Source organism: Perissodus microlepis, chromosome 11 (assembly GCF_051167445.1).
Source record: "Perissodus microlepis isolate ML-2025 ecotype Zambia chromosome 11, ASM5116744v1, whole genome shotgun sequence".
In the NCBI taxonomy this organism is placed as follows: Eukaryota; Metazoa; Chordata; class Actinopteri; order Cichliformes; family Cichlidae; genus Perissodus; species Perissodus microlepis.
The window spans coordinates 16,715,147-16,741,126 of NC_140471.1; the positions used below are offsets into that span (position 1 = coordinate 16,715,147).

Genomic DNA, 25,980 nt, shown 5'->3' on the forward strand with positions numbered 1-25,980 from the left:
ATGTCTTTTCCTTTGGCACCACCACAAGGCATGAAATCTGATACAAACATACGTATCAGCCTCAGGAAAGGTAAGAGATATTGTCCTATTTCAGTCTTTAAAAACTGCTATAGATGACCCTATGCCCATTAATAAATCCCAATTAAGCCTGTTTTCAGTCTTTATATTAATACCAGAGAAAGATTGTTTAATGAAAGTCATTTGCTCCCTACTAGATTCCAGCTAGAATGGTCTTCATTTTTAGATTGACAAGCCATGAAAAGTTGGGAAGGTTCTTGCTGTTAACTAGGGGATAGCGGGTTAGATTTGAATTAATCGCCTACATTAGAGCACTTGTTCCCTACAATACTAGTGAAACTGCTTGAACAACCTACTAAAGCATATACTAACTAACTTAATCAATCATCAAGTCAGTTCAACTTGTGGAATACTAATCCCCTCAGCAGGGCTAGTATGTGCCCCTTTGTTCAAGGAGGAACTGGACGACCTCCAGGAGGCCGCTGGTGTGAATGTCTCCGACCAAACAATCAGAAACAGACTTCGTGAGAATGACCCAACGTCCTCCGTAGGAGGTAGTAGGCCCTGTGCTCACTGCCCTGCACTGTGGAGCGTCACTGGCATTTTGCCATCAAACATCAGAATCAGCAGACCCACCACTGGCACCCTTTGCTTTTCACAGATAAGAGCAGGTTCACAGTGAGCACATGTAACAGACTAACATCATTCAGTATGACCAGTCTAGTGGTGGGTCAGTAATCCATGAAGGGACACAGACCATTAGGTATCAGGATGAAATCCTTGGATCCATTGTCTGACCCTGTACTGGTGCACAACAATGCACAGCCTTATGTGGTGAGAGCATACAGGCAGTTCCTGGAGGATGAAGGAATTGATACCATTAACTGGGCCCAAACACTCACCTGACCTAAATCCAACAGAACACACCTGGGACATCATGTTTCTGTCCTTCCAACACTGCCAGTTTGCAATTCCAAACTGCTCAGGAGCTCAGTGATGCCCTGATCCAGATCTGGGAGGAGATCCCCCAGGACACCATCCATCGTCTCATTAGTAGCCCCCTTCCTTCCTAACACATTACCCAGTCTACAGGGAGTGCAGAATTATTAGGCAAATGAGTATTTTGTCCACATCATCCTCTTCATGCATGTTGTCTTACTCCAAGCTGTATGGGCTCGAAAGCCTACTACCAATTAAGCATATTAGGTGATGTGCATCTCTGTAATGAGAAGGGGTGTGGTCTAATGACATCAACACCCTATATCAGGTGTGCATAATTATTAGGCAACGTCCTTTCGTTTGGCAAAATGGGTCAAAAGAAGGACTTGACAGGCTCAGAAAAGTCAAAAATAGTGAGATATCTTGCAGAGGGATGCAGCAGTCTCAAAATTGCAAAGCTTCTGAAGCGTGATCATCGAACAATCAAGCGTTTCATTCAAAATAGTCAACAGGGTCGCAAGAAGCGTGTGGAAAAACCAAGGCGCAAAATAACTGCCCATGAACTGAGAAAAGTCAAGCGTGCAGCTGCCAAGATGCCACTTGCCACCAGTTTGGCCATATTTCAGAGCTGCAACATCACTGGAGTGCCCAAAAGCACAAGGTGTGCAATACTCAGAGACATGGCCAAGGTAAGAAAGGCTGAAAGACGACCACCACTGAACAAGACACACAAGCTGAAACGTCAAGACTGGGCCAAGAAATATCTCAACACTGATTTTTCTAAGGTTTTATGGACTGATGAAATGAGAGTGAGTCTTGATGGGCCAGATGGATGGGCCCGTGGCTGGATTGGTAAAGGGCAGAGAACTCCAGTCCGACTCAGACGCCAGCAAGGTGGAGGTGGAGTACTGGTTTGGGCTGGTATCATCAAAGATGAGCTTGTGGGGCCTTTTCGGGTTGAGGATGGAGTCAAGCTCAACTCCCAGTCCTACTGCCAGTTTCTGGAAGACACCTTCTTCAAGCAGTGGTACAGGAAGAAGTCTGCATCCTTCAAGAAAAACATGATTTTCATGCAGGACAATGCTCCATCACACGCGTCCAAGTACTCCACAGCGTGGCTGGCAAGAAAGGGTATAAAAGAAGAAAAACTAATGACATGGCCACCTTGTTCACCTGATCTGAACCCCATTGAGAACCTGTGGTCCATCATCAAATGTGAGATTTACAAGGAGGGAAAACAGTACACCTCTCTGAACAGTGTCTGGAGGCTGTGGTTGCTGCTGCACACAATGTTGATGGTGAACAGATCAAAACACTGACAGAATCCATGGATGGCAGGCTTTTGAGTGTCCTTGCAAAGAAAGGTGGCTATATTGGTCGCTGATTTGTTTTTGTTTTGTCTTTGAATGTCAGAAATGTATATTTGTGAATGTGGAGATGTTATATTGGTTTCACTGGTAAAAATAAATAATTGAAATGGGTATATATTTGTTTTTTGTTAAGTTGCCTAATAATTATGCACAGTAATAGTCACCTGCACACACAGATATCCCTCTAAAATAGCTAAAACTAAAAACAAACTAAAAACTACTTCCAAAAACATTCAGCTTTGATATTAATGAGTTTTTTGGGTTCATTGAGAACATGGTTGTTGTTCAATAATAAAATTATTCCTCAAAAATACAACTTGCCTAATAATTCTGCACTCCCTGTATATCAGTATAGATATCCAGCATTATTTTTTTGTTATGTCAGTGAGATCTGACCTGCAGTCAGATTTTGACACTTGTATGCTGAAAGTACTTTAAAGTACCATTAAAACAAATGTTTTCCATATTGTTAGAGAAATCCTTACTGCTCCTGTTTTTTAGCATTCAGTCGTCTCCATTGGGCTTGTCTGGGGCCTTTTAAATTCACCTGTCTTTACTCTGAAGACTCACCTGAATGCATGCCAGAGGCTCGTTGGTCCAAATAGAGTATCCTCCAACTACATAGATCCTGTCATCGTGGACCGCTACTCCAGACTCATTCTGACCTGAAGAGGACAGAGACGGCACAATGCTTCACTGTGCCAAGCATCCCGACAATATGACTTCCACGTCCCCCAGGAGGCAGAGGGGAAGATAAATGGAGAAAGATTGGGCAAGGGTGGGAGTGTACGCAGAGCTATGGCGTGTTCTTTCTGTGACTTTGTCTTTAAACTTTTGCAGATATAATGGGAGGAAAAGATCCGAGAACAATTGTGTAAAGTCAAACAGGAGTACAGGAGGAGGAGGAAATAACAATAAAGTCATCCAGAATTTAAAGCCTGTAATGGGAAATGAGAAAACATGACCACATCCTACAGTATATGCATGTGAGATTGTTTTGGCAGTGCTTGTGTTCCATCCCACCGCTACCCTGTAGGCTAAAAGGTGCAACATACCCTCAGGTCCAAAGTAGACATATACTCTCTATATGTTTTAATTTAATCATCCTACCACCTACTTGCAGCCAACAGGGAGGCATTATGTGTTGTGTTTCTAATCTAATGAGAGGAGGGCAAAGCCAAGAGTTATACTCAGCCTACGTTTCCAAGCACCACATATGTACAGTGCATAATTGTATTAAAAATATATTGTGTTCCAAATAGATTAGCATTAAAGCTGCTGAAAGCTTGTTTTCAGAAGTGTTTTTCATTAAAGATTTACAACTACATAAAGAGCAATTAAAAGTTCAACTTGGAAAAAAGTTTGATCGACAGTGGCCTTGAGTATCAGCCTGCTGTTAGTCATCACACTGGTATTCAAATGTCACTAAATCCTCTGTGCATTTGGAAATACTGCCTTTTAATTTGCTCGATTTGACAAAAAACTATCAAGGTTTGCGTGAAAGTGTAATATATGATACTGTGCAAAAGTCTTGAGCCACCCCTCTTAGCTTTATATTTTGCAATAAAAATGGCAAATAGGTGCAGCGCTTAATTGAAATGTGCAAACACACATGGAAATGCAGTCACCCTTCCACTGGGACCATTTCTGATGAGGCTTCAGTGAACAGTGCATGGATCAACTAAAGGCCCTGATGAATGTCTCCGGTCTTGTGTCAGGTCTTTGCTGGATTTTTCTCCTGTTTCTTAAGGACATGACTTTCAGAAATTGTTCATCTGCTGTAGATACTTGTACAACATGCTAAGATGTGCAAGGTTTTCTGCTAACAGCACTCCTTGTTGGTGCAAAAAATATTATTTTATGTCTGTCAAACTGATCTTTGGCATTTTTCATAGATTCAACTAAAGAAATGGGAAAAATATTTTTTGTAACAGGCTGCTTGTGGCAAAGTGCCTACAAATAGCAAAGAACCAGTTTAAATTCTAAGATGTCTGCATAGACTAACTAAAAACGTCTGAAAACGGCCAGCTTCAAGTACTGGACAATGTATGAAAAACCAGTCATTGTCTGAAGATAAACTTTGAAAGACCTTCAGAAAGCCTGGAGAACTGTGGCTCAAAGCAACATTTTTTAAAGGTCTCCAAAATATAAAGGAATGGGTGCTGTCTCTTGATGCTGTATGTCTTAAGTTAGCTCTCTTTTATGGCTCCACAGGTCCTGACAGAGCGGGTTCGAGCTGCTAATATAAAAATTGCTAGTCTGGCTCAAATTAAAGGTATCGTGATCGAGCACCAGCATAAAAGCATTTTGTTCACACCCTATGTGTTTTTTTAATCCTTACCAAACCACCAGCATTAAATAAACAAGTTCTAGTTTAAGATGGATTGTAGTGGTGAATTTCATGATCCTGTCAGGTGAATAGCAGAAGCAAATATTGTTTCTCGATAGAGTCAGTTAACTGCCCCAGTTCTAGTCTTTATCTAAGTTAATCTAACCATCTCCTGACAGTAGCTTTATGTTAGCGCAGACATGGCATCACCTATCTCCTCTAACTCTCAGCAAGAAAGCTGCAATTTCTCTGTCACAGCCAAAGCTTCTTCTGCTTCTGTCTAATGGATCATTTCAGGAAAAAGTTGTGCAGGTCACACAGTTATTTCTGAGCATGTATGCATGTTCACACAATGGCTTCATCGCTTTGCCCACCTGTGAGGAGGCTGAATGAGCACCGCGTCCACTGGTCCAGGTCCATATTATAGGAGTCGATGTGGCGGACCAAGATGCGATCGTTGTTGTAATCCAGGTCGTTCCCGCCTAACACGTACAGTTCCCTCCTCACCGCCGCCATGACGTGGTATACTCGCCTCTGCAACATGGGACTGCGGGCCAACCACTGGTCCTGAGGTGGAGGCGAAGGTGGTGGGGAGTAGATATGGGGAGGGAACGGCAGATGGATTTGAAGGGGGAAAAAAAGGGAGAAAATAAGAGATGCAGTACAAAGAGGGAGGCAGAGAGAAACAGCGAGGGTGGAAAGGGAAGGAGGATGAATACGAAGATTAATATTTAAGCATATCCATGCATGGGTAATTGATGTATGCTCAGCACTAGATAAATAACGTGACACTGGAGCTCAGGTTTGTACTAATGACTTCCCTCCCTATTTCTAATCATATGTTTCAGCCACTCCATTTTACACCGAGGATCCCTGCTCATTTCACTAAGTGTGTCGAAGTGTATTTTCTGTGTGTGTGTGTGAGTGTGTGAGTGCTTGATTGAGGCAAAGAATGAGAGAGAGAAAGTGTGTGTGTGTCTGCTGGGAGCTGACGGGTGGCCATCTGTTGAGGGTAGAGTGGGTGGGGGGTTGCTGTTGCTCTGGCAGGTGAATGTAGATTCATGGTGAATACAAATGAGACTCTCTTCCTCTCTCTTTCACTCGTTTCTTCATTCCCTCGCTTCCACGCAGACATGTACAAACACAGACCCATATGGATATGCGCATTACACATATACACACCGCGTACTATATACAGGCTTTAGCAGCTGCCTATAAACACAAGCGATTGATGTTTAGCCCTCTACATTAAAGTGCAGAAAGGTGTGTTTGACTATTGCACACAGAATCAAAATCATTTGAAGCTCATATTTAATTTAAAAAATATAACCGAAAAAACACGACAAAAGTTGGAACTAGGAAATTTTACTGTTTGCAACATTTTGTCTTGCTGAAATAAGCAAAGGGGTTGTTTTACCTTTACATACCTTTACAGCTTTGTGTGAAGGAAAGTTTTCGCAGGCCTCTACATTGAAAAACTAAGGAAGACCAGAGCAAGTATGACCACCTCTATAAAGGTTTTGCAGTTTGCTAGTTGGGGTAAATTCACCCAATTTGAGTGCTCAGAGAAAATGCAAAAAAAATCCAAGAGCTACATGTCAAACTCTAAAGTTTTCAGTTAGCATGTTAAATGTTAAAATTCATGACAGTGCAATTAGAAAAGGACTGAACAAGTGCAGCTTTTTCAGTTTAAAATGTTTTTCAGAGCACTGTAGAGTCCTGGAAGTGGCGTTTTGCATTAAGTGCACCTTTGCAGATGCACAAATTAATCATACCATGTATACAAATACAATTCCCATCCCAAATCTAGTTTTACTATTTAGCAGAGTGCCTGGGATGTTTTTAATTGATTCCATACAGTGTGAAAATCAATTAGCAGACACTTGACACCTGTCTGTTGTGCTATCCGTCATTGAGAACGTAAGGTGTGCTTTTATTTCTGGGAGAGAGAAAAAAAATACTCCATTATTATTACACCGATGATGTTTAGGTGTGTACTTTTCCAAAAGTCTCATCATCAGTCAACAATAATTCAAACAGAGTGAACTGTATTATACGCTAACCTCAGTACAAACTTTCACAGAGAAAAATGTCAGGATGAGTCTCATAATAAGTGGCTCTGAATAAGGATTCCAAGGACACAACAAGCTCTCAGCACTGACGTAATAGCAACCAAAACGCTTTACCGAGCAGTTCACATCCACCACAGACCATCAATTTAGAGTTCTGTTTCTGAACACCTGAAAAATGTAACTCAAATAATCTCATCTACCTCTCATTTGGTCTCCAAAAGCTCCTGAGAAAACAAAAATAAGAAGCTTGAGGGAAATTTTGTGTGTCAGCTGTTTGGACCTGGGCGTGTAAAAGGGGGTATTTTTTGTTTGTTTGTTTTTTGTACTGATCACTGCTGTTTGCTGTTGATGAGAGTCAGGAGATGAATGAAAACAGTAAGGTTACTGTCAGTAAAACAAAATCACTGTTCAAAAAAAGAAAACCCCACTGAAAGTAGAATGAACTGTAGAGTATAATCATACGTAATTTTGTCTCTATCAGCAGCCTCGTTCACAGTAAATTCATTCTTAGCTTATATGTAAATACTGGCTCAAGTTGGCTTTAGTATGTTTTGGGAATATGGTGATAAAGTGTGCCGTAGTATCGAGTATACAGCTGTAATCAGGGAAAATGAACATACATTTCCTCGACACACAGAAACAAATCCAATCAGTCCACAGCTACCTGTTCTGGGTCGTAAACCATCAGCCGGTTTTGGTACTGAGCCGTGTTTGTCACCCCACCTGGAACACAAACAAACATCTCAGGATTTTGGCAGTGACACGTTCCCTGCAAATGTGTGTGAAAGTGTGAACTTAGTAGCAGAAGTGAGATAAAAGTAACGTATATGGGACCGAATGTGCAGGCTGAGTCTGTGTTCTCTCCTTGTGTACCTGACACCCAGAGCAGGTTGTCAGCAACACAGCCGGCGTGGCAGGACAGCGAGCGGTCAAAGGGCTGGACGAACATCCATTTGTTCCTCTTGGGACAGTAACGCTCCACAGAGGGCAGCACCTGCCTCAGCTCATTCCTGCCTCCCACTGCGTACAGGTACTGCCCCAGAGCTCCCAGGACAAAGTGTTCCCTACATGCCTTCATGGGGGCAATCTCAGTCCAACGGTTGCCCCTGGGGTCATATCTACAGGCGGTCCTTACTGCACATGTCCTCCCAGTGGCGTGCTCCATCTCTCCACCTACGACAAACAGGAAGTTCCCCATTACAGCCACGCAGTGGTGGCTGCGTCCAGTAGGCATGGGGACCAGTTCGCTCCAGTTCGACCCGCCCGCCACTCGCACGTGCTCCTGCACAGCTGGGTTGAAATACCGCAGCTCCCGGACTCTGCTCACCTCCCGCTTCCGGCCTCCAACTATGTAGAGGGTGAGGGACTGGAAGCGCGGTCTGGTGCGGGCTGACTGGTGGAGGGGCTGAGCGAAGATGGCGCGGTGGTAGTCCAAGGCCTCATCTACCAGAGCTGCAGCGGTAGGGCTAGACTGGACCAGAGGATGGCTACGCGAAAGGTGGTGCAGTGTGGGGACGTCCATCAGTCCGTAGCGGACGTGCTGCAGAAGGTCCTCGGTGTACTGGTAGCGACAGTCGTGCTCGAGCCACAGAACAACCAGCTAAATCCAGAAAGAAGAGAAGATCAGTTAGAGACCAAGAGCAAGCAGGAAGAACAGTGACTACAATATTCATCATGCTGTCATGGTTCCATAAATTCAAAACCTGCTCATTCAATTTCAATGTATTATTGATGAAATTATTATTTGAATTCAGTATGGCTCAGTTTTTGTTTCTTTTCAAGTTTTAAATTAGAAACAAAAGTCTCCCTGCTCCAGTCGTTTTTCATCCAGTCCCTTCAAAAGGCAAATAGGAAAGACGTTAGGATAAGAGGGAAGTGTAGAAGGAAAGAATCAGTAGGAAAGACTTTGGGAAAAATTAGAGATAGAGAAAGAAAACCAATGTGAGAGAAAAAAGAAACACTGAAGGACTGCTAATCAGAAATTTTTCTAGACACCTATAGGCTATTATGGCAAGATTGAGCCATAGTCAGCCATAGTTGCTAACACACACACACACACACACACAAGCATTTATTAATCAGCAGCATTCAATATTCAGACTGTAAATATCCACAGGCAGCCTCCTTTGTTTAACGCGGGCGAACCGGGTAGCAGGGAAGGGATTTAATTGAACTTGAGAGCGATGGAAGGTTATTTAGCTGCGACGAGGTGTGAATGTGGGCGAGATGACTGGAGATCACTGATACCATTATCAGGAAAACAAAGTGGTTGTTAGCGCAATCTGCGCAGAGACTGAGAGCTTATTACAGCGAATAAAGGAATAAAGATTTTTAGGGGGAAAAGGGACACGAGGATGGCTGAGAACAAATCAGGGGGAAAAAACTGTCAATGTCACGACTGCACTGATAATACAGGAGTCGAGATGTGATGTATGCACACACACTGGATGCGTGCCTTGTCTTTGCTATCCAGACGAAACCTTCCTTTCCTCATTTCTCCTTTCAGTCCCCTCTGAAGGTGTGAATATGCAACAAACATGCAAGTCAGGCTTCTGTCTTTTTTGTGGTAACTGTGCCACTCTGCTGTCTCGTCTTCCCTTTCCTCCACTGCTAACCCCGCCTCTCTCCTCCTCAATGCTTTAAAGTGACAGTGTGCGTGCGTGCATGTGCGTGCGTGCGCATGTGTGTGTGTGAGCATGCGTGTGCGCACTACGGCAGCTGACTGTGAAGGTCACGCTGCATCACACAACTTCCTCGGGGCACAGAATAAATCAACTCCTTCTCCCTCCTTCCCCTCCATGCTGAAAGAGAAAGTGTGAGAGAGAGAGAGTGTGTATGTGTGTGTGTGTGAGAAAAGAAGAGGGTGAGGGAAAGAGATAGTGAGGGGAGGAGGGGAGACTGAGCAAAGGATGGCAAGATAGAGAGAGAGGGAGAGAGAGGGAGAGGGGAAAAACAAAGGCAGAGAAAATGTGATTTCCAGAGCACGAGAGGCTCTAAGAAAACTCTGAGTGACGATGATTGACGCCCGAGCTAGGTCAGTCCGGTTTTGGCGTGCACCCCACCACCCTGCAGCCCACCACCCCTTTCAGACGACAGCCCCCGCTCGCCGCTCGCTTCCGTCTGATGCCCAAATTAACCTTCTGGGTGAAGTGAAGGAGCCCCAAAGCAGCCTAATCAGAGGCTGATTATGGCGGCGGTGGCTGGCTAAAGGGTCAGGGTAATTGTGCCATCAGAGGCCTGATTGTTTTCAATCAGATGGGCGGCCGAGTGACAGCTGGGGGATTGGGGCTCTGATGGAGCCGCGGTGGGCCTAATCAGAGAAGAGAAGAAGGAGAGAAAGAAAGAGAGGGGAGAAAAGAAGTGAGAGAGAGCGGGGGTGGCGGTGGTGCGGGGGCTGATTGGAGCAAATGAACAGTCAAAGCGGCGAGTCCCACCCTGCACTGCCGCTTTACTCCGCAATGCCGGCAGTTCATCACGCTTACTATACGCTGACAGACGAACACCCGGTCAAACGCAGCCCTTCCTACTGCACATTGTCATCAACATAAACAAACAGTATATGAGATGCAGATGGCAGTGTTTAATTTCTTGTTTATTAGTCTGAGCGTCTGCTGTGTGTCATGCATTTCTGTACATGTTTGTGTTTTAAATATATATATATATATATATATATATATATATATATATATATATATATATGTTTGATGAATTTGGTGCCAAAATACAATTTCTTCAGATTTGCAATCACAGATGATTGTTTTTCCAGACTGTCATCAGCGTATTAATACTGTGCTTTAACACTTCAGGGCTGCATCTCGTGTGTCTCGTACCTTCCAAATCTCCTCCTCGCTCAGAGAGGTGAGACGGTCGCTCTTCAGCACCTCCCTGAGGAGGCGGTAGGGCAGCTGCAGGGCCTCGTCCTGTCGGCTCTGGCTCAGCTCAGACAGATGCTCCACCAGGAAGCCCACCACGGCCTCCTCTAAGGTGGGGAGGTGGAACAAGTCAGCCACGCGGTACAGCTCCAGGTAGTTGACGCTGCTCAGCTCCTGGGGGATGAATGGACGTCTATGCCATTAGGGTCTGTTAAAAAACTTTAGAGACAGCTATCAGACTACATGATCCTGGAAACTCACCAAAGTAAACAGTGAGGATGATTTTTGTCTATAGAAAGTCCATAAAAATTAATTTGAGCAGTGACTGAATTATAATTCTAATGAGAACCTTTCATTTACAAAGATCGGTTCACATCTGTTGTATCTCTGTGTTATTTCTCATTTTGTTAGCAGGTGTAAATTGTAAGATTTTACCAAATATCCTTCATGTGTTAGCCATTGTTTTGTTCTGAGACTATGTGACATTTACAAATAATAGAAGCCGATCATCCCCACTTCATATTGCATTTATAAGCCACATGCACACACATGCACAAGTCTGAATTCAGTGCCACGACAACATCGCGTGTCAAATACTAGAAGACAGTTAGAGAAAGGCGCAAGACTAAGCACAGTGAGATCTGACTAGTGGAATAAGACTGCCATCTTCTGGCTCTCTTGCAGCATCTACAGCACAAACAGCTCCCCTCTCCTACGGATCGGCCTTTAATAATGTAGCACCTTGATGAATCAGCCACACTCAGAGGTTTTAAAGAACAACATTGCATTACAGCTCACTACATTTCAATTTTGCTACTGTGAAATTAAAAAACAATGTAGAAAAATCTGAATGAGGGTTTAGAGAATCTTACAAACAACAGTGGCAAGGGTCACACATGCATGCCAGTCAATGTTAAAATGTAATACACTGCAACGGAAATGTATTGATCAAATGCTCAGCGGAACAAATTAGAATCTAACAAATCACACAAATGATCCTGACTGGCTAATGTATCTGATTTTCAAGTGTTTACAGAAAAGTCTTTTTTATTAGTCCGGCCTTACTCTAAGCAAATTGCGTATAGAACATTGAGCTGATGCGATAGCTGTGATGAACACACAAGCGATTTGCTAGCTAATGACTTATCAATTGTTCTGATTGATAAGTCATGATGAAGGATGGTTATTATTAATACAAAACCAGCAATGATCCTTTTACAACCAGCAGATGGCACATTGGAGCTAAATTTACAGTCCTAATGTAAGACCCAAGTCTTGCCTGAGTTGAAATACAGTGTTAAAGGATTATACCCTCATGGAGGGGAATTGAGGACAACATCTCCAAACATAATATAAAACATGATATAAATGAATATCAAGTTATATAAAAAAAATCCCCTCTCGACCCTGAGGGCAGTCTTTATCCTTCAAGCTCGGGTCCTCTACCAGAGGCCTGGGAGCTTTAGGGTCCTGTGCAGTATCTTTGCTGTTCCTAGGACTGCACTCTTGTATATAGATAGATAAACAGACAGACAGATAGATTCAAAGCTCCTCTTTGGATTTTCAGTACAGTTCTTGTGTAATTTGGCATGCCTCAGCCTTTTCTCCCTGTCCCCCCTTCCCCCCTTCAGAATAGCTTCTTGACAGCCACCCTTCCACTGAGACTGTCATCCTTTTTTTAGGACACACTGCACACCATGCAAGTCACACTTTCAGCTAATAGCTTTTTAGGAATCATCTTGTTGTTTTTCTGCCTGTCAAACTGTGATCTTCAGCATTTTTTGTAGACTCAACAGTAACATGTAACAAAGTGCCTAAACGTGTCATTTAAAATAGGTTCTTTTGCTCTGCTCCCAGCTGTGTGTTGACACAACATTGGTTCATCCTTTAGGAGCTTTTTTATGCTTGAATGATTCATAGATCAGTGTTAAGTGGTTTAATAAACAAAACACATCCTCAGAAAACAGTTAGGTAAAAGGACTGCACGGAAAATGAGTGAAAAAGTAGCCAATTCCAAAGAAAAGCTCTGAAGGAACATCAGAAAGTTGCTGCTCAAGACCACTATCTATCTATCTATCTATCTATCTATCTATCTATCTATCTATCTATCTATCTATCTATGTTATGAAAAGTCACTGATTCCATTCTGGGGAAGCATGGTGCTTACTATAAAGCCATGTATCAGATATCTTAGACTATTTCTGTTCCACAGCAACCTCCACCTGAGTTGCTTTTTATTTACAGCAGCGCTTCACTACATACCCAGAGGACAGTAGGCCGACTTTGCTTCTGTTCTAACACGTGCATCTTGTGATAAAATGCATGAAACACACGTCAGCGTGGCCCAATTCGTGAAATGATCTGGCCTGAGGTACCTTGCTGTAGACCACAGGCATAAACCCAGCAGAAGTGTCCTTGAGCAACAGCACTAAACGCTTCCCAGGTCTGGGGCTTGCATCCTCTAACTGACCTTTAAACATTCACACTAGACCATCAGTAGATGGAAGAACTGCAGCACTGACTTTGCGGTCAAGGTATTTAGAAGAAATAGCTCGACATTTTTCAAGACACACCAATTTTTTTTTTTTAAAAGATGAAAAGATTGATCCCAGTTTAATTTCTTTAGACACAAAGACCAAAACAGAGGGAGCCTGTCTCTGTCAAAAGAAAAACGATGAAAAAAACAGTTAAACTAGAGGCACCTCTGCATCTCACTAATTAACACATTATAGCCTAAGTGAGCTTGACTAACAACAACAGCGCAGAAACAGAAGTTAACACATACACTGTTGTTGTAGAGGTTTGAACCCTTTGGAATTTTTACATTTCTCAAATAGGTCCTAAAACATCACCTGATTTTCACACAAGTACCAAAAGTAGAAATTACCTAATTAAAGGTAACGACAAAGAGATTGAAGAAAAGAACGCTTTGATGCAATTCTAGTCATTTGCTCTTTTACTGGTTTAGATGGGGACATCATGTCAGTATTTTAATATGCAAGCAGTCAGTATCAATATAATCACAATAATCTTGATATAAAATTGCATTATTTTCCTAACAAAGGTGAGATGCCTTTCACACACCCTAATAACTGCAACAGCTCACAGTTCTTACACATAATATCTTCATTTCTGACTCTGAAGGGAAAAAAAGCAAAAATTCTATAGTAATTAAAGAAAACTGGAAAGAAACACAGGAGATACTTGACAGTTTGGATAATGATTTAGGAAATGCGTAAAATGACCTATGTAAGCTATTCAACCCCAAGTAAGGTGACTCATTTGTAAAAATTCCCCCGATATAACTGGCAGATAGGATCAAACGGAGCAACTGTTCCTGAGTGGACCATACCTCTCACACATCAGTGTTATTACCAGATTTTCATTAACCTGATGAGGACTTTGTAGCATGAATCTGTTTCTGCGCTGATTTCTTTTCCTAATGTCCGCAGTTCCCAGCTCACACACAAGGACACCAGAACATGTGAACGTTTGTGTGCTTGCGTGCATTCATGTGCGCGTGTGCGTCTGTGCTTTGTGCACGCACCTGGATGAGGTAGTGTGAGCAGAGGCTGAGGAGCTCCAGCAGCTGAAGGTGGCTGCCTGCAGACAGGACATCCTGGATCACCGCTGGCTCCAGCAGAATCTGGTTCAGAGCATTCAAACAGGGTCATTAGGTTTCTTTTTTTAACATTTGTGTCTGAGTGTCCGTTTCACTGCAGCTGAGCTCTAGGTTGTTTTCAAGTGATGACTTTTTCTGAACTTTTGTACTGTACTGTACAATTTTCTTGGAACATTTCAGAAAATTCGTTCTGAAAAATCACAAGATTTCTGGAATAATGTCTTTAATATCTATCCATAATGCTACATTTGATAAAAACTAAACACAGCATTTTAGCCCAGAGACATTAATCCAGCTATCTAGCATGTGAGAAAAAGACACATGCAGGGCCTTGGAGTAGGGGTGTGTCACCAGGGTGCAGAGGAGGCTACCCCCCCCTCCCACACACACACACACACACACCTCTGTCCCCTTCTGGCTGCCTCTGCCTCAATTTTATCCCACAACTTAGACATTCACATTACTCACACTCTCATTACACATACATATAGGATCTTGGGGGTGGGCACGCTACACGGAATCCAAATTACCATCAGGGTGTACACCTTACCCCTGGCGTCGTTGCCCACCTCTCAATTTTAAATACACGTAGACATTGAGGGCTAGCAGGAGGGGCTATGCGCTTACCTGCTGCTCTCTGGCAGGTAGCTCCATGTCCTCCTGGGTTTTAAATGCACCTTAGAACACACATGCATCAACACTACAATGAGCGGGTGGAGGGAGGTTTGGAGTCTTCTCTCACCCCCGTTCTCTGCGGCCTGCTGGAGCGGGGGGCCGGGAGGAGGAGTTGGCTGTCCGACTGGGGTCTGGAATGTGGGGCCTCCCTGCTGCTGCGGAGTCGGGGCGGTCTGCTTCTCCCCACCGCAGGGAAAAGGGTAACACCACCTGGGTCTGGGTGCAGTTCCCCCCTCCAGGGGCAAGGGTACCTAGACCCGGTTCGTAGAGTACGCCTGGGGAGTGTGATTGTGTGTACAGCGTCTCTTTATGTCTGTCTCCACGTTGGTTGAGTGTGGAGTAAGTGCATATGAGAGCATGAGGGTGGGAATGGATGTTTGTATCTGTGTGTGCCTGTATGTCTGTGTCTATATGTCAGGTTGGGTATCAGACGCCACCTCTCTGGGGACACCTCAGGCCCTCCAAGGTTTGGAGGCCTATCTCCCCCCACCACCACTTCCCCTGCCGGTGGCGGACTCCCTCAGACATCGGTGCGTTGGTGGTTCTTTGTGTCCGGGGTTGGGCATCCAGGTACACACCGGCTCACTCCTTGGCGGCCGCTTATCGGGGCCTGGAGCCTGGGGCTCGCTCGGGCCACTTCGGAGGTGGGGTGCCCTTGGCCTCTCGGCCTGGGGCTCGGTCACTCAGGCACAGCTGGCTGCCGGCGGAGCTCACGGGCACGTCACTGCAACCCCCCCTGGCTTCTGCTCCACGGCTGCTGAGTGACCCCTCATCTGGGACTCTCCTCAGCTCTTTCTGGGACAGTGGCGAGGCTGCCCCTCTGTTGGTCTTCCTTGGTCTCTTGTGTTCTGGGGGCCTCTGGATGTCTGGAGTTTTGATCTCCTCCATACCTGCTTCATGCCCTGGAGGACGGGGCAGTGGCTCCCCACACCCTCTAGCAGATCATTACATGAAGGAACCTTTTAAAAAAACAAGCGCGTCCATGCTCACAGGTGTACACACGGGTGATCACACACACAAACTACACCCTTTTTGGCTCCTACCTCAAAGCACACTGTGTGCTGTCGATCTTACGTGCTGCACAATAATGTTTAATATTTAGTATTTACAGTTATATTCCCATATATCATCGTGATGTTGTTTATTCTATTACTCTTGTTTTCTTCTGCTTGTTTTCTTTTTTCTTTCTCAACAGGTGATCCAGGTGATTGATATATGCATTTTTTTACTCTGCTTATTCTGTTGGTTTTTGTTTCTTGCCCTTCTCCCCCATCCCTCTTCTCAGCTGTTTTTTCTTTCCCTCTTTCTTTCTCCCCTTCTTTCCCCCAGTCAAGTCTGTCCCATATTCAGCAAGTGAAAATAAAATAAACAATAAAAGGTGAATCAAATAGACCATTACGGCAAGGCTGGGATGGTCAATTTGGTAAAGTAAATCCGTTGGGCATCTTTCTTCGCCTTTAGACAATAATTCTGATGGCAAAAGAGCCAAACGGGACAGGCAAAAAAAAAAAGAAAAAAAAAGAAAAAAAAAAAGAAAAAGATGATTTATTTTTTCATGTCCTAACACATACAACCTTAGAACTAAAAAAAAGTATATATATTTGTAATTTCTTTCTTATTTTCACTCTTTAGTTGGGCTAAGTTTGATTTCCACTGGTTAAATGTAAAAATGTTTCGGACACTGCAACAGATAATGTGGAAACGAACAAAAAAACCCTGCTTGACCATTGTGTTTGATTTGCCATTATTCTCCTTGCAGCGCAGCAACATATTCAGGCAATTATTTCTGCACAGATTCTGCCAAAATGCTTCCTGTTTAGCTAGATGAGCAGCGGATGAAAATTATGCACTGAAAGCTTCCTTCTGTTTCCTCCATATTACCCACCCATACGCAACATAACGCTCTGCAACGCAGCCAGTTCGTTCTCGTAAGCTCTTAGGAGCAGAGCCAGGTAGGGGTGGAGAACTGCGCAGAGGGTGGTATCACTTAAATCGTAACCCAGTCAGACTAGACACCATGCTATCTCCCTCATCCTGTGGAATCACCTGTCCCACAGTTTAGATTGGTTTAAAAAAAAAAAAAAAAAAACAACCTACAAAACCTTTGATAATCCCTTCAGCAGCTCTGCCCTACATATCCACAGAGCTGTGACTGCATCAGCAGTGAAAGTGTGAAAAATGACTTCATCATTTGTCTCTCTCACCCATTGGTACTGTTGCCACAGTAATGGACTGAACATTGTTTAGCAGGCCTCAGGAGTATCAATTTTGCTGGAGCCTACTGATTATTTCTGAATCTGAAAAACAAAATGAGCAGATCTGAATACAAATGTGTTACTTAATTCTACTGCATGTTTGTCCATTCAGTCTACATGATTGCTCTCACTGCATTATAACGCATTATTTGGCCACTTTAGGATTCATGTAAACACTTCATTTGAAATCATCAGGCTACTTGTTTATAATAGTATAATATACAACCACTTAGAAAATATTCCCAGCAAGCCGCTCTGATAAGATTTTTTTTCTACCCTCCTTCTCCACAATTAGCTGCATCTGCACATTCCCATTTATCACAGTATGGTTTCCTTCCAGGCCTGGGCAGCAATCCAGTTAACAAGCCGCACCATCTATGGGCCTCGTAAGCTTAACATATTAAGACAGAGAGCAATAGCAAGTGGTTTTCGCTTCATTAACAAGAATCTAGATACACTGAGCTAGAGAAGAAAAAAAAACAGCAGAACAGAGCAGATAAAAATGTTGATTTGAAAAAACTAATTTCCAAGCACCTCTTCATCTATTCGGTGACTATGAACTGAGGAAAACATGCTATCAAAAACATCAAACCCCGCATTTTTTCCCTTTTTCACTCAATCAGCATCCTGTCAGGCAGCAGCAGCAGCAGCAATGATGACTGTAATAACAGTAAGTGAACTCTCTTCATATCGTGCTCTCCTATCCACTCCAGAAGCCCACTACAGTTAGAGCACCTCTACCTCACACAGCAGAAGTCAGTTTTATAACTCCGTGCCCGCTTCAGTGTGGGAGTACAGTGAGCTCTTGTATAAACCAGCAGTTATTGCCGCTTACTAGCTTTCACCTGGAGGAGATATAAAATGGAAGAAGATGTGTGTAAGGCAGAACGCATGTCCTCTGCCATGTGATCTGGTACACGTGTGGCTAATAAAACTGTGGCAGCGCTGCAGGATGTTTAATTGATTGAGAGATCCGCTGTGGTTGGCAGCCAGTAAAAAAATAAAAGAAATCCTATGAAGCTACTGATGGCATGCCTCCTCCTTCACCCTGCTGGCCTATGACATGTGGCTAAAGGATTTTTAGTAGGTCATTATTAACGGTCTGGGGGTAAGCTTATTGCCCTCATCTCATCTGCTATCATCTCCTCTGGGCAGACAGGAGCTGAGCCAACCAAAGCAGGGCGGCTTGCAAGCCTGCTGTTGACCTACTTACACTGGCTAACCGACTCACTCTTTGCTCATTTCCACTGTGGAAATAAAATTAGGAGTAATTACAAAGTTCCTGGCCTCTTGGTACACAAAATAAGCCGCTGGGCTGCTTAGTGAAGCAAGAATCATTGGCACAAAAAATGTCAAGAAAGGTTTACAGGAATTCTCACGCACTCGTTCTTTGTCGACTGGGCGACAAGACAAGGACATGAACTCACAAGAACCTTTAGCACTGAAATGTAAATGTGTGCTCTTCTGTTTTTATTTTGACCAGAGTGGCCAGGGCAGGGGCCAGTTCATAGTAAAAATCTGATAAAGCACCTGCACACTCAGTCATCCAGCGGTAGGAGCTTATGCTGCTGAGATTAAAGAGGTAATCTGCAGAATCCATGTTTTTATTTCGTTTTGTGACATATTTGGCACTGATAGAATATTAAGTTATTTTCAGCTTTAAAGTAAATGTACAGTATTTGAGTATTTCAAATTTGTATGCTGTTTTTATACTCCCCTTTAATTATAAAATATAGCTAGCACATAGGATTTTTAATCTACTAACATCAGCTTGGTCAGCTTATGAACTACATAATGCTCTTTGACAGATAACCCTCTGGCATTCAAAGTAGTCAAATTTATCTTTACTTTGACCAGCCACAGCGTCTCTACTACTAGCAAAAACCAGGCCCGTGGTGCTTGTTCGCTTTGCTAATATATGAAAACACAGACGTGTGTTCATTTATCATGTTATTATTTTTTATCTCATTTTTATTTATTATTTCACCATATATAGTGAGACAGTAAAAACTGATTTTCATAAATAATAAATACACACATTCATTGTTCTTAAATCAATTACCAGCATCACTGTTTGATGAACACTTATTTACAGGTATGCATGACAACACAGTCCCAAACTGCAAAAAATTGTTTAGCAAGATATTTACTAACAAACAACAATATATCTGTGAAGGTTCTCAGTCATCCAGGTCATCGTAGTCTAAGGAGCTTGGAAAGAAAAGCGTCTGGACTTCTTTGAGTTGCTTGAAGACGTTTCACCTCTCATCCGAGAAGCTTCTTCAGTTCTAAGGTCAAATGGCGGAGAGTCCCAGATTTAAACCCAGTGGGAGTTTTCCCCCAAAAGAGGGACAAAGGACCCCCTGATAATCCTCTACCTAATCACATGAGCCAACGTGTGAAAGCGGGTGTGGGTCACAATCAGCCAGGGGTTCGGGTGAGCTCATTGTGAAACCTGGCCCCACCCTATCATGTGATTTCCTGAGGTCAGATGGCCCAGGGTGAGAGTGGACGTTAAGGCGTCTGGGAAGGGAACTCAAAACTGGATTATAGATTATAGATGGCAGACAGTTGGTGTCATAAACCACCGCCTCTGTTCAAAGATGGTCGCTCACAGTGGACGTAAATGGCTTCTTTCACTCCTCTTTCAAACCATCTGTCCTCTCTGTCCAAAATGTGAACGTTGGCATCCTCGAAAGAGTGACCTTTGTCCTTTAGATGCAGATGAACTGCTGAGTCTTGTCCCGTGGAGGTGGCTCTTCTATGTTGTGCCATGTGCTTGTGCAGCGGCTGTTTGGTCTCTCCGATGTAGAGGTCTGGGCATTCCTCGCTGCACTGTACAGCATACACCACATTGTTAAGTATGTGTTTAGGAGTTTTGTCTTTCAGGTGAACCAGTTTCTGTCTAAGTGTGTTGCTGGGTCTGAAGTACACTGGGATGTCGTGCTTGGAGAAAACTCTCCTGAGTTTCTCTGATACACCGGCTACATAGGGTATGACAATGTTGTTGCGTCTGTCTTTCTTATCCTCCCTCGCTGGTGTCTGATCTTCTTTTCTGTGCATCTTTGCTGACTTTATGAATGCCCAATTAGGATAACTGCATGTTTTAAGTGCTTCCTTTACATGTGTGTGTTCCTTCTTTTTCCCTTCAGGCTTAGAGGGAACATGTTCTGCCCGGTGGTGTAGCATCCTGATTACCCCAAGTTTGTGTTCCAGAGGGTGATGGGAGTCAAAGAGGCCTTAACGTCCACTCACATCCTGGGCCATCTGACCTCAGGAAATCACACGATAGGGTGGGGCCAGGTTTCACAATGAGCTCACCCGAAACCCTGGCTGATTGTGACCCACACCCGCTTTCACACCTTGGCTCATGTGATTAGGTAGAGGATCATCAGGGGGTCCTTTGTCCCTCTTTGGGGGGAAACTCCCACTGGGTTTAAATCTGGGACTCTCCACCATTTGACCTTAGAACTGAAGAAGCTTCTCGGATGAGAGGTGAAACGTCTTCAAGCAACTCAAAGAAGTCCAGACGCTTTTCTTTCCAAGCTCCTTAAACAACAATATACATGTACATGTAAAGTGTATATATCAAAGAAGAACAGCACTGGAATCAATTCTGCAAATATTCTTCATAGCTTGTTAGCCAGTTATGTTGTGTGCTGCTATGCTAGCTGAGGGAGTTAGTTTAGTGTTTGGCTACTGTCTGCCAGTACTAAGAACATGCTGGTTAGCTTAGCATGCTGAGTAGCTGCACTGTGCTTGCTTATATAGCTTGGTTAGCTTGGCTAAATAAATTTGCTAAACCACGTGAGCGTTTATGTTGTCTTTATATGGTGTATTTCTGTGAACAGTAGGGAAAACAAACATAACTTGCATCTCAGAGATTGCTGCTAGCCAGCCCATTTACTTGTTTTCTAGGACTGTATATTTAAAAAATGGATGGATTTTGTCTCAGTCAAACAGTCAAGATGTGACTGAAGTCCAGACTTTCAGCTTTAACTCAAGGGGTTTAACAGAAGTATCTTTTTTACAAAGTGAATTCCAAAGTGGGGGCCGGTACTGCAGGTAGGCTGTAGTAATAACAGAAATTCAGTGTGAAATTATTTACAGTTGCATATTAATATATGTAAATGAATTTGTTTAGATAAAAAGTGAATTAAAACTGGTAATAGGAGGCCGTTAGTTTGTGATATTACTCATTGCTCTGACCTAAATTTACTTACTCTTGTATTGAAATTTGCGTCCCAGTGGCAGGTGGGTCACACATGGGCTTTAACACTTTACATATGGATGGGTGGTGATTTATAGCCAAAGGCCTGTGTTGTTTATGTTTCCTGAATAAAACAGTCAAGGAAATACATCACTTTCTCTTGTATTTTCATTAGAGTGAAGATTTAAGTTTGGGTGGGCCCCAGGGGATTTTCTGTTTTTTAAGTGGGACACCGCACTCTTCACTTTGAGAATTGTCACAACCCGGCTCAAAGGACACACAGGCACAGAATGGCTGCATTAAATTGCAGTCCTGTATAGTCCTGAACTTAAAAGTGCAATTGTTACTGCAAAAAAAGGGGACTGCACGTAGCACCATTTTTTATATACAGTGAAACACCAGTTATTATGGGGGTTCACCACACATGCAAAAGAGATGCTTGCGTTACTACTGTATATTTTTATATTAAAAACATATATATTATTTCTTGCACTATACAGGTTAAAGCATTTCATTCCAGAGAGGTTGCAAATTTAAAGCAACGAAGGCTGATCAATTGAGCAGGCCTAGACGTCCAAATGAGACGAAACTGCCAATCAGGCAAATGGGATCAGGCAATGTAGTTTAGCCTTGAAACAGTGTAGAAAGTAAGGCTGATTAGGCAGCCAAATAAGGATTCAATAAATCAGAGTCAACAAACTATGTCACCTGGCAGAGAACTTGGTTGCTAAACCTAATGATACATCAGAACAATTTAACAGTAGCAGTGGACGTTCACCCACAGTTTAGCAAATGTAATGATATGTACTGATAAATAACTTTCTGGATATTAATCTAAAAATTTCTGTGTGGTGTACTGTGATTTCTTTTCATGAGATTTTCTGTCGACAGCATTTCCATCTCTGCAAATGTTGTTGTTGTTTTGGGTTTTTTTTGTCAGTTTGCTCACGATGGCTCAAACTCACCTGTCCAGTGTAAGCGAAATCTAAAGCGTGCTTCAGTCCAACGCTGGTCACTCCCTGCAGAGTCACTTCATCTGCCTCGCTCTCCACCATGCACAGGCTGAACATGGCCTGATGACACAGAGCCAAAACATGGAGGTCAGCTGAGGGAACATTACATCGCACATATTTCATGTGGCATTTTCTTTCTTTGTTGAAATAAAAGAAGCAAACACATATAATACTGTATTAGAAAAAGTCCAGTGATCACAACCATTCACATTTGTTTCTCCAGTCTTTCAGAGGTGGCTCTGGAGGTTCATCATATAAATATCTGGAGGTTACGACACACTGAGAAAAAAACAAAAATAAAAAACCGCCTGATAGTTAATCAAAACCTGCCAGACGCAGCATCCTAGAACCCTTTTCGTATTGATTTACCTGCCTTGGCTCTGAAGGTCAACAGAAAGAAATAGCACAATCAGTACTTTCTGTTATACCCCTCTGTCTTTCCCTCATCCTGTCTCTCACACACACACACACACGTGCATGAGCACAGTACACGTCAAACTCCATGAGAAATCAAAGCCGTGGACACAGCATCTGCAGTCTGGCCCTGCTGTGTGTGAGTCCACCTTGCTGCTCGCTAATCAAAGCTATTGATTGGTGTCACACCATGAAGGGATGACAGCGCTATTGATCACGGCCAACCAGCAGTGCGCAGCAGTGTTGAGGGGAAGAGAGAAAGAAGGAGTTTTACAGGTCAAGCATGGCCATGATGACGATCATCTGCTAACTGTCACCTGAGTTCTGAGCTAGAGTAACATCTTTAAGTGTGGTGTCTCAATGTTTCTCCTGTAATGGGACAAACAGCACCACTAAACCGCTTTTGAAAATTAATTCCAGCTGTTTCTGTATCCACAGTTTCCTTGCTTTTCAGGATAGTGATCTTAGCTAACTTGCAATTTTAAAGTATCTTTTTAATCACAGTGCAATGTGCAACACGGTCGCTCCACTCTATCTCTACTGAGACTCTGGTGTGTGACAGCATTTTAAGCTTCAAAAGCCCTCGGGCTGCCTGGTTATCGCAGGATCTCCTTCTGTTGTGAAAGCCACATTCATTTCACTTATAATGAATGTGGCTTTCCCTGATTCATAGCACACATGAACTTTCACCAGGCACCAACGCCCACCCCCTTCTCTGGCAAATGGCCCTTCTGTATTGTGAGCATGATGTGAGAAATGGGCTACGCTGAGTTTTAAACCAGTGTCTGCGTATCTGTCTTCAAAGCTCAGTCTTGTTGATTCACCACCCGGGATGTGATAGTGGCTGAGCTTTGGTCAGTGTCTGCAAGAACATAAAACACACACAAAAAAGCATTGAGACACAAGCAGGAAGTAAAGAGTGGAGGACAAACAATATAGACTGCCTACGATAGACAGAGACAGGGCACCCTGAGAAGTGCTCATAGAGTTGTGTGCCTTCAGCATGAGCGCTCCTGACCTTGGTGAAGGAGCTCAGGGAGCGCTGGTGGTGACGGATGGCTACCCTGATTTGGGATATAGATCCATCGCAGAGACACATTGCGCCACAGAGCCACGCTCACTGCAGTCGTTTCACACACTGCTGCAGTGGGGATGTAGCGTTGCAGTTAGCCTGACCCGCTGGCAAAATTTGTGTGTGCCTGCTTGGCCTGATCATACCATAGAGGACTCGTGACTTCCTCACGCACCCAGTGAAAAATTACAGTATTCAGTCTGAGAAAAGTAGTGGTTTATCTCCAGGGAAGGAGACTACACTTGCAAGTATGTTTATTAGAAAAGACCAAAAAGAATAGTTGAATGTATTTGGTAAATGGATGATTTTGCTTTTTGGGGCACTTCACTTTAATATTTCTATTTAACACTGATTCTTATCTTATAATAGAGAAACAAAAATGTCTTCTTTTTGTTTTAACTGAATTTTACATTAAAAATGTATGATGGTCTTCCAATACTTTGAAAAGAAATTAGTTCTGCCCTCTACCTGGCTACCTTTATGATGAGCGTGCACAGTAATTAAAAAAAAGTGGAGTAGTTTCATATACAACAACAATATCCCATTTAGGAAGACATTCTCCAACTTAATCTGTGTTTTTGCTTTGTGAGTGTCCAGTGGAATTTTCTTATAAACCTTTCAGACTGCATTTGTTTGTTCTTCTTTGGATTTTTCTGGCATTTTCCTATGTTTTTTTTATATGTTGCCGGGACTTTTAGATCAGAGAAAATAGTATTAAACGAGACATGTTTACACTTTGGTACTGCTTGGTAAAGTTTAATTGGAATGTTTGTTCCATAACTGCTGCAAGCTGTTAAATTGCCAGAGGCTCAGCTGTTAAGCTTTTTAAAGACCAATGCGTGTATCAGTGCATTTGGACTGAATATGCCAACTGCTCTCGTTCTTGGTGCCAAGAAATGAGGAAGGTTTACAAGGATTCAGAGTACTTAGAATTTTACTTAAGACTGTGCACAAAAACTTGTGAAAACCATTCATTTGTTAATTTAACCTTCCTGTCCTTAACTGCCTCAGTAGAAAGAAATAAACATGGTCAGCATTTCTATGGTAAACTGCGTGGTGATTTTGTGATTGGATTTAGATGCTTAATATGTTTCAAAGTCCAGCATAGTGCTCACAGAGCACAACATAAAGGAAAGCTCACCACAAACCCAGGATATCAGCTGATATATAATTAGGGATGGGTACCGATATCCGGTGCCATTATGACACCAGTTCTGACATAAACGGTAGTTTATTTCGGTGCTTTTTTTTTTCCTGAGATGTCATACACTTTGGATTCTAGCCAATCATTTTACCTTTGCAAGCGTAGTAGGCGGGCCCAGGTACGTACGTTCTTTTAGAGCAGAGCTACAGATTAAAAATGCCCAAGGCGAAGCGGTCAAAATGGTAAAATTCCTGTATTTGTATAGCGCTTTACTAGTCCCTAAGGACCCCAAAGCGCTGGGAAACAGCTAAACATGAGAGGTTTTTAGACAAAATTGGTGTTTTTTCCATTGATTAAGCACTGCTTCCAGCCAAGAGTGATACCATATATGCCCTATAGCTGCAGAAAAGGCTAACATTGTTATCTTTTTACAAAAAAACAGCTAAACATAAGAGGTCAAAGGAGCTTGCAAAGAAAAGCGTCTGGACTTCTTTAAGTTACTTGAAGACGTTTCACCTCTCATCCGAGAAGCTTCTTCAGTTCTAAGGTCAAATGGTGGAGAGTCCCAGATATAAACCTAGTGGGAGTATCCCCCCACAGAGGGACAAAAGGACCCCCTGATGATCCTCTAATTGCCTGAGCCAAGGTGTGAAACCGGGTGTGGGTCCCAATCAGCCAGAGTTTCGGGTGTGTTCATTGTGAAACCTGGCCCCACCTTATCATGCGAATTCCTGAGGTCAGATGGCCCAGGATGTGAGTGGGCGTTAAGGCGTCTGGGAAGGGATCTCAAAACTGGATTATAGATGGCAGAGAGTTGGTGTCGTAAACCCCCGCCTCTGTTCAAAGATGGTCGCTCACAGTGGACATAGATGGCTTCTTTCACTCCTCTTTCAAACCATCTGTCCTCTCTGTCCAAAATGTGAACATTGGCATCCTCGAAAGAGTGTCCTTTATCCTTAAGATGCAGATGGACTG

General features: G+C 43.1%; 1 protein-coding gene across 5 annotated transcripts in view; it reads right to left on the reverse strand.

Annotated features, from left to right (window-relative positions):
• klhl32 (kelch-like family member 32) overlaps window positions 1-25,980 on the reverse strand; it is a 39,073-nt gene that overhangs the window by 2,805 nt on the left and 10,288 nt on the right. For all 5 annotated transcript variants that reach the window (XM_084942706.1, XM_084942705.1, XM_084942704.1 and 2 more), the window contains 7 exons: window positions 22,328-22,435; window positions 14,148-14,246; window positions 10,559-10,774; window positions 7,602-8,328; window positions 7,393-7,451; window positions 5,031-5,223; window positions 2,898-2,992 (listed from right to left, as the gene is read on the reverse strand). In XM_084942706.1, the coding sequence (XP_084798832.1) occupies window positions 2,898-2,992; window positions 5,031-5,223; window positions 7,393-7,451; window positions 7,602-8,328; window positions 10,559-10,774; window positions 14,148-14,246; window positions 22,328-22,435 (1,497 nt within the window). The remainder of the gene's footprint in view (window positions 1-2,897; window positions 2,993-5,030; window positions 5,224-7,392; window positions 7,452-7,601; window positions 8,329-10,558; window positions 10,775-14,147; window positions 14,247-22,327; window positions 22,436-25,980) is intronic.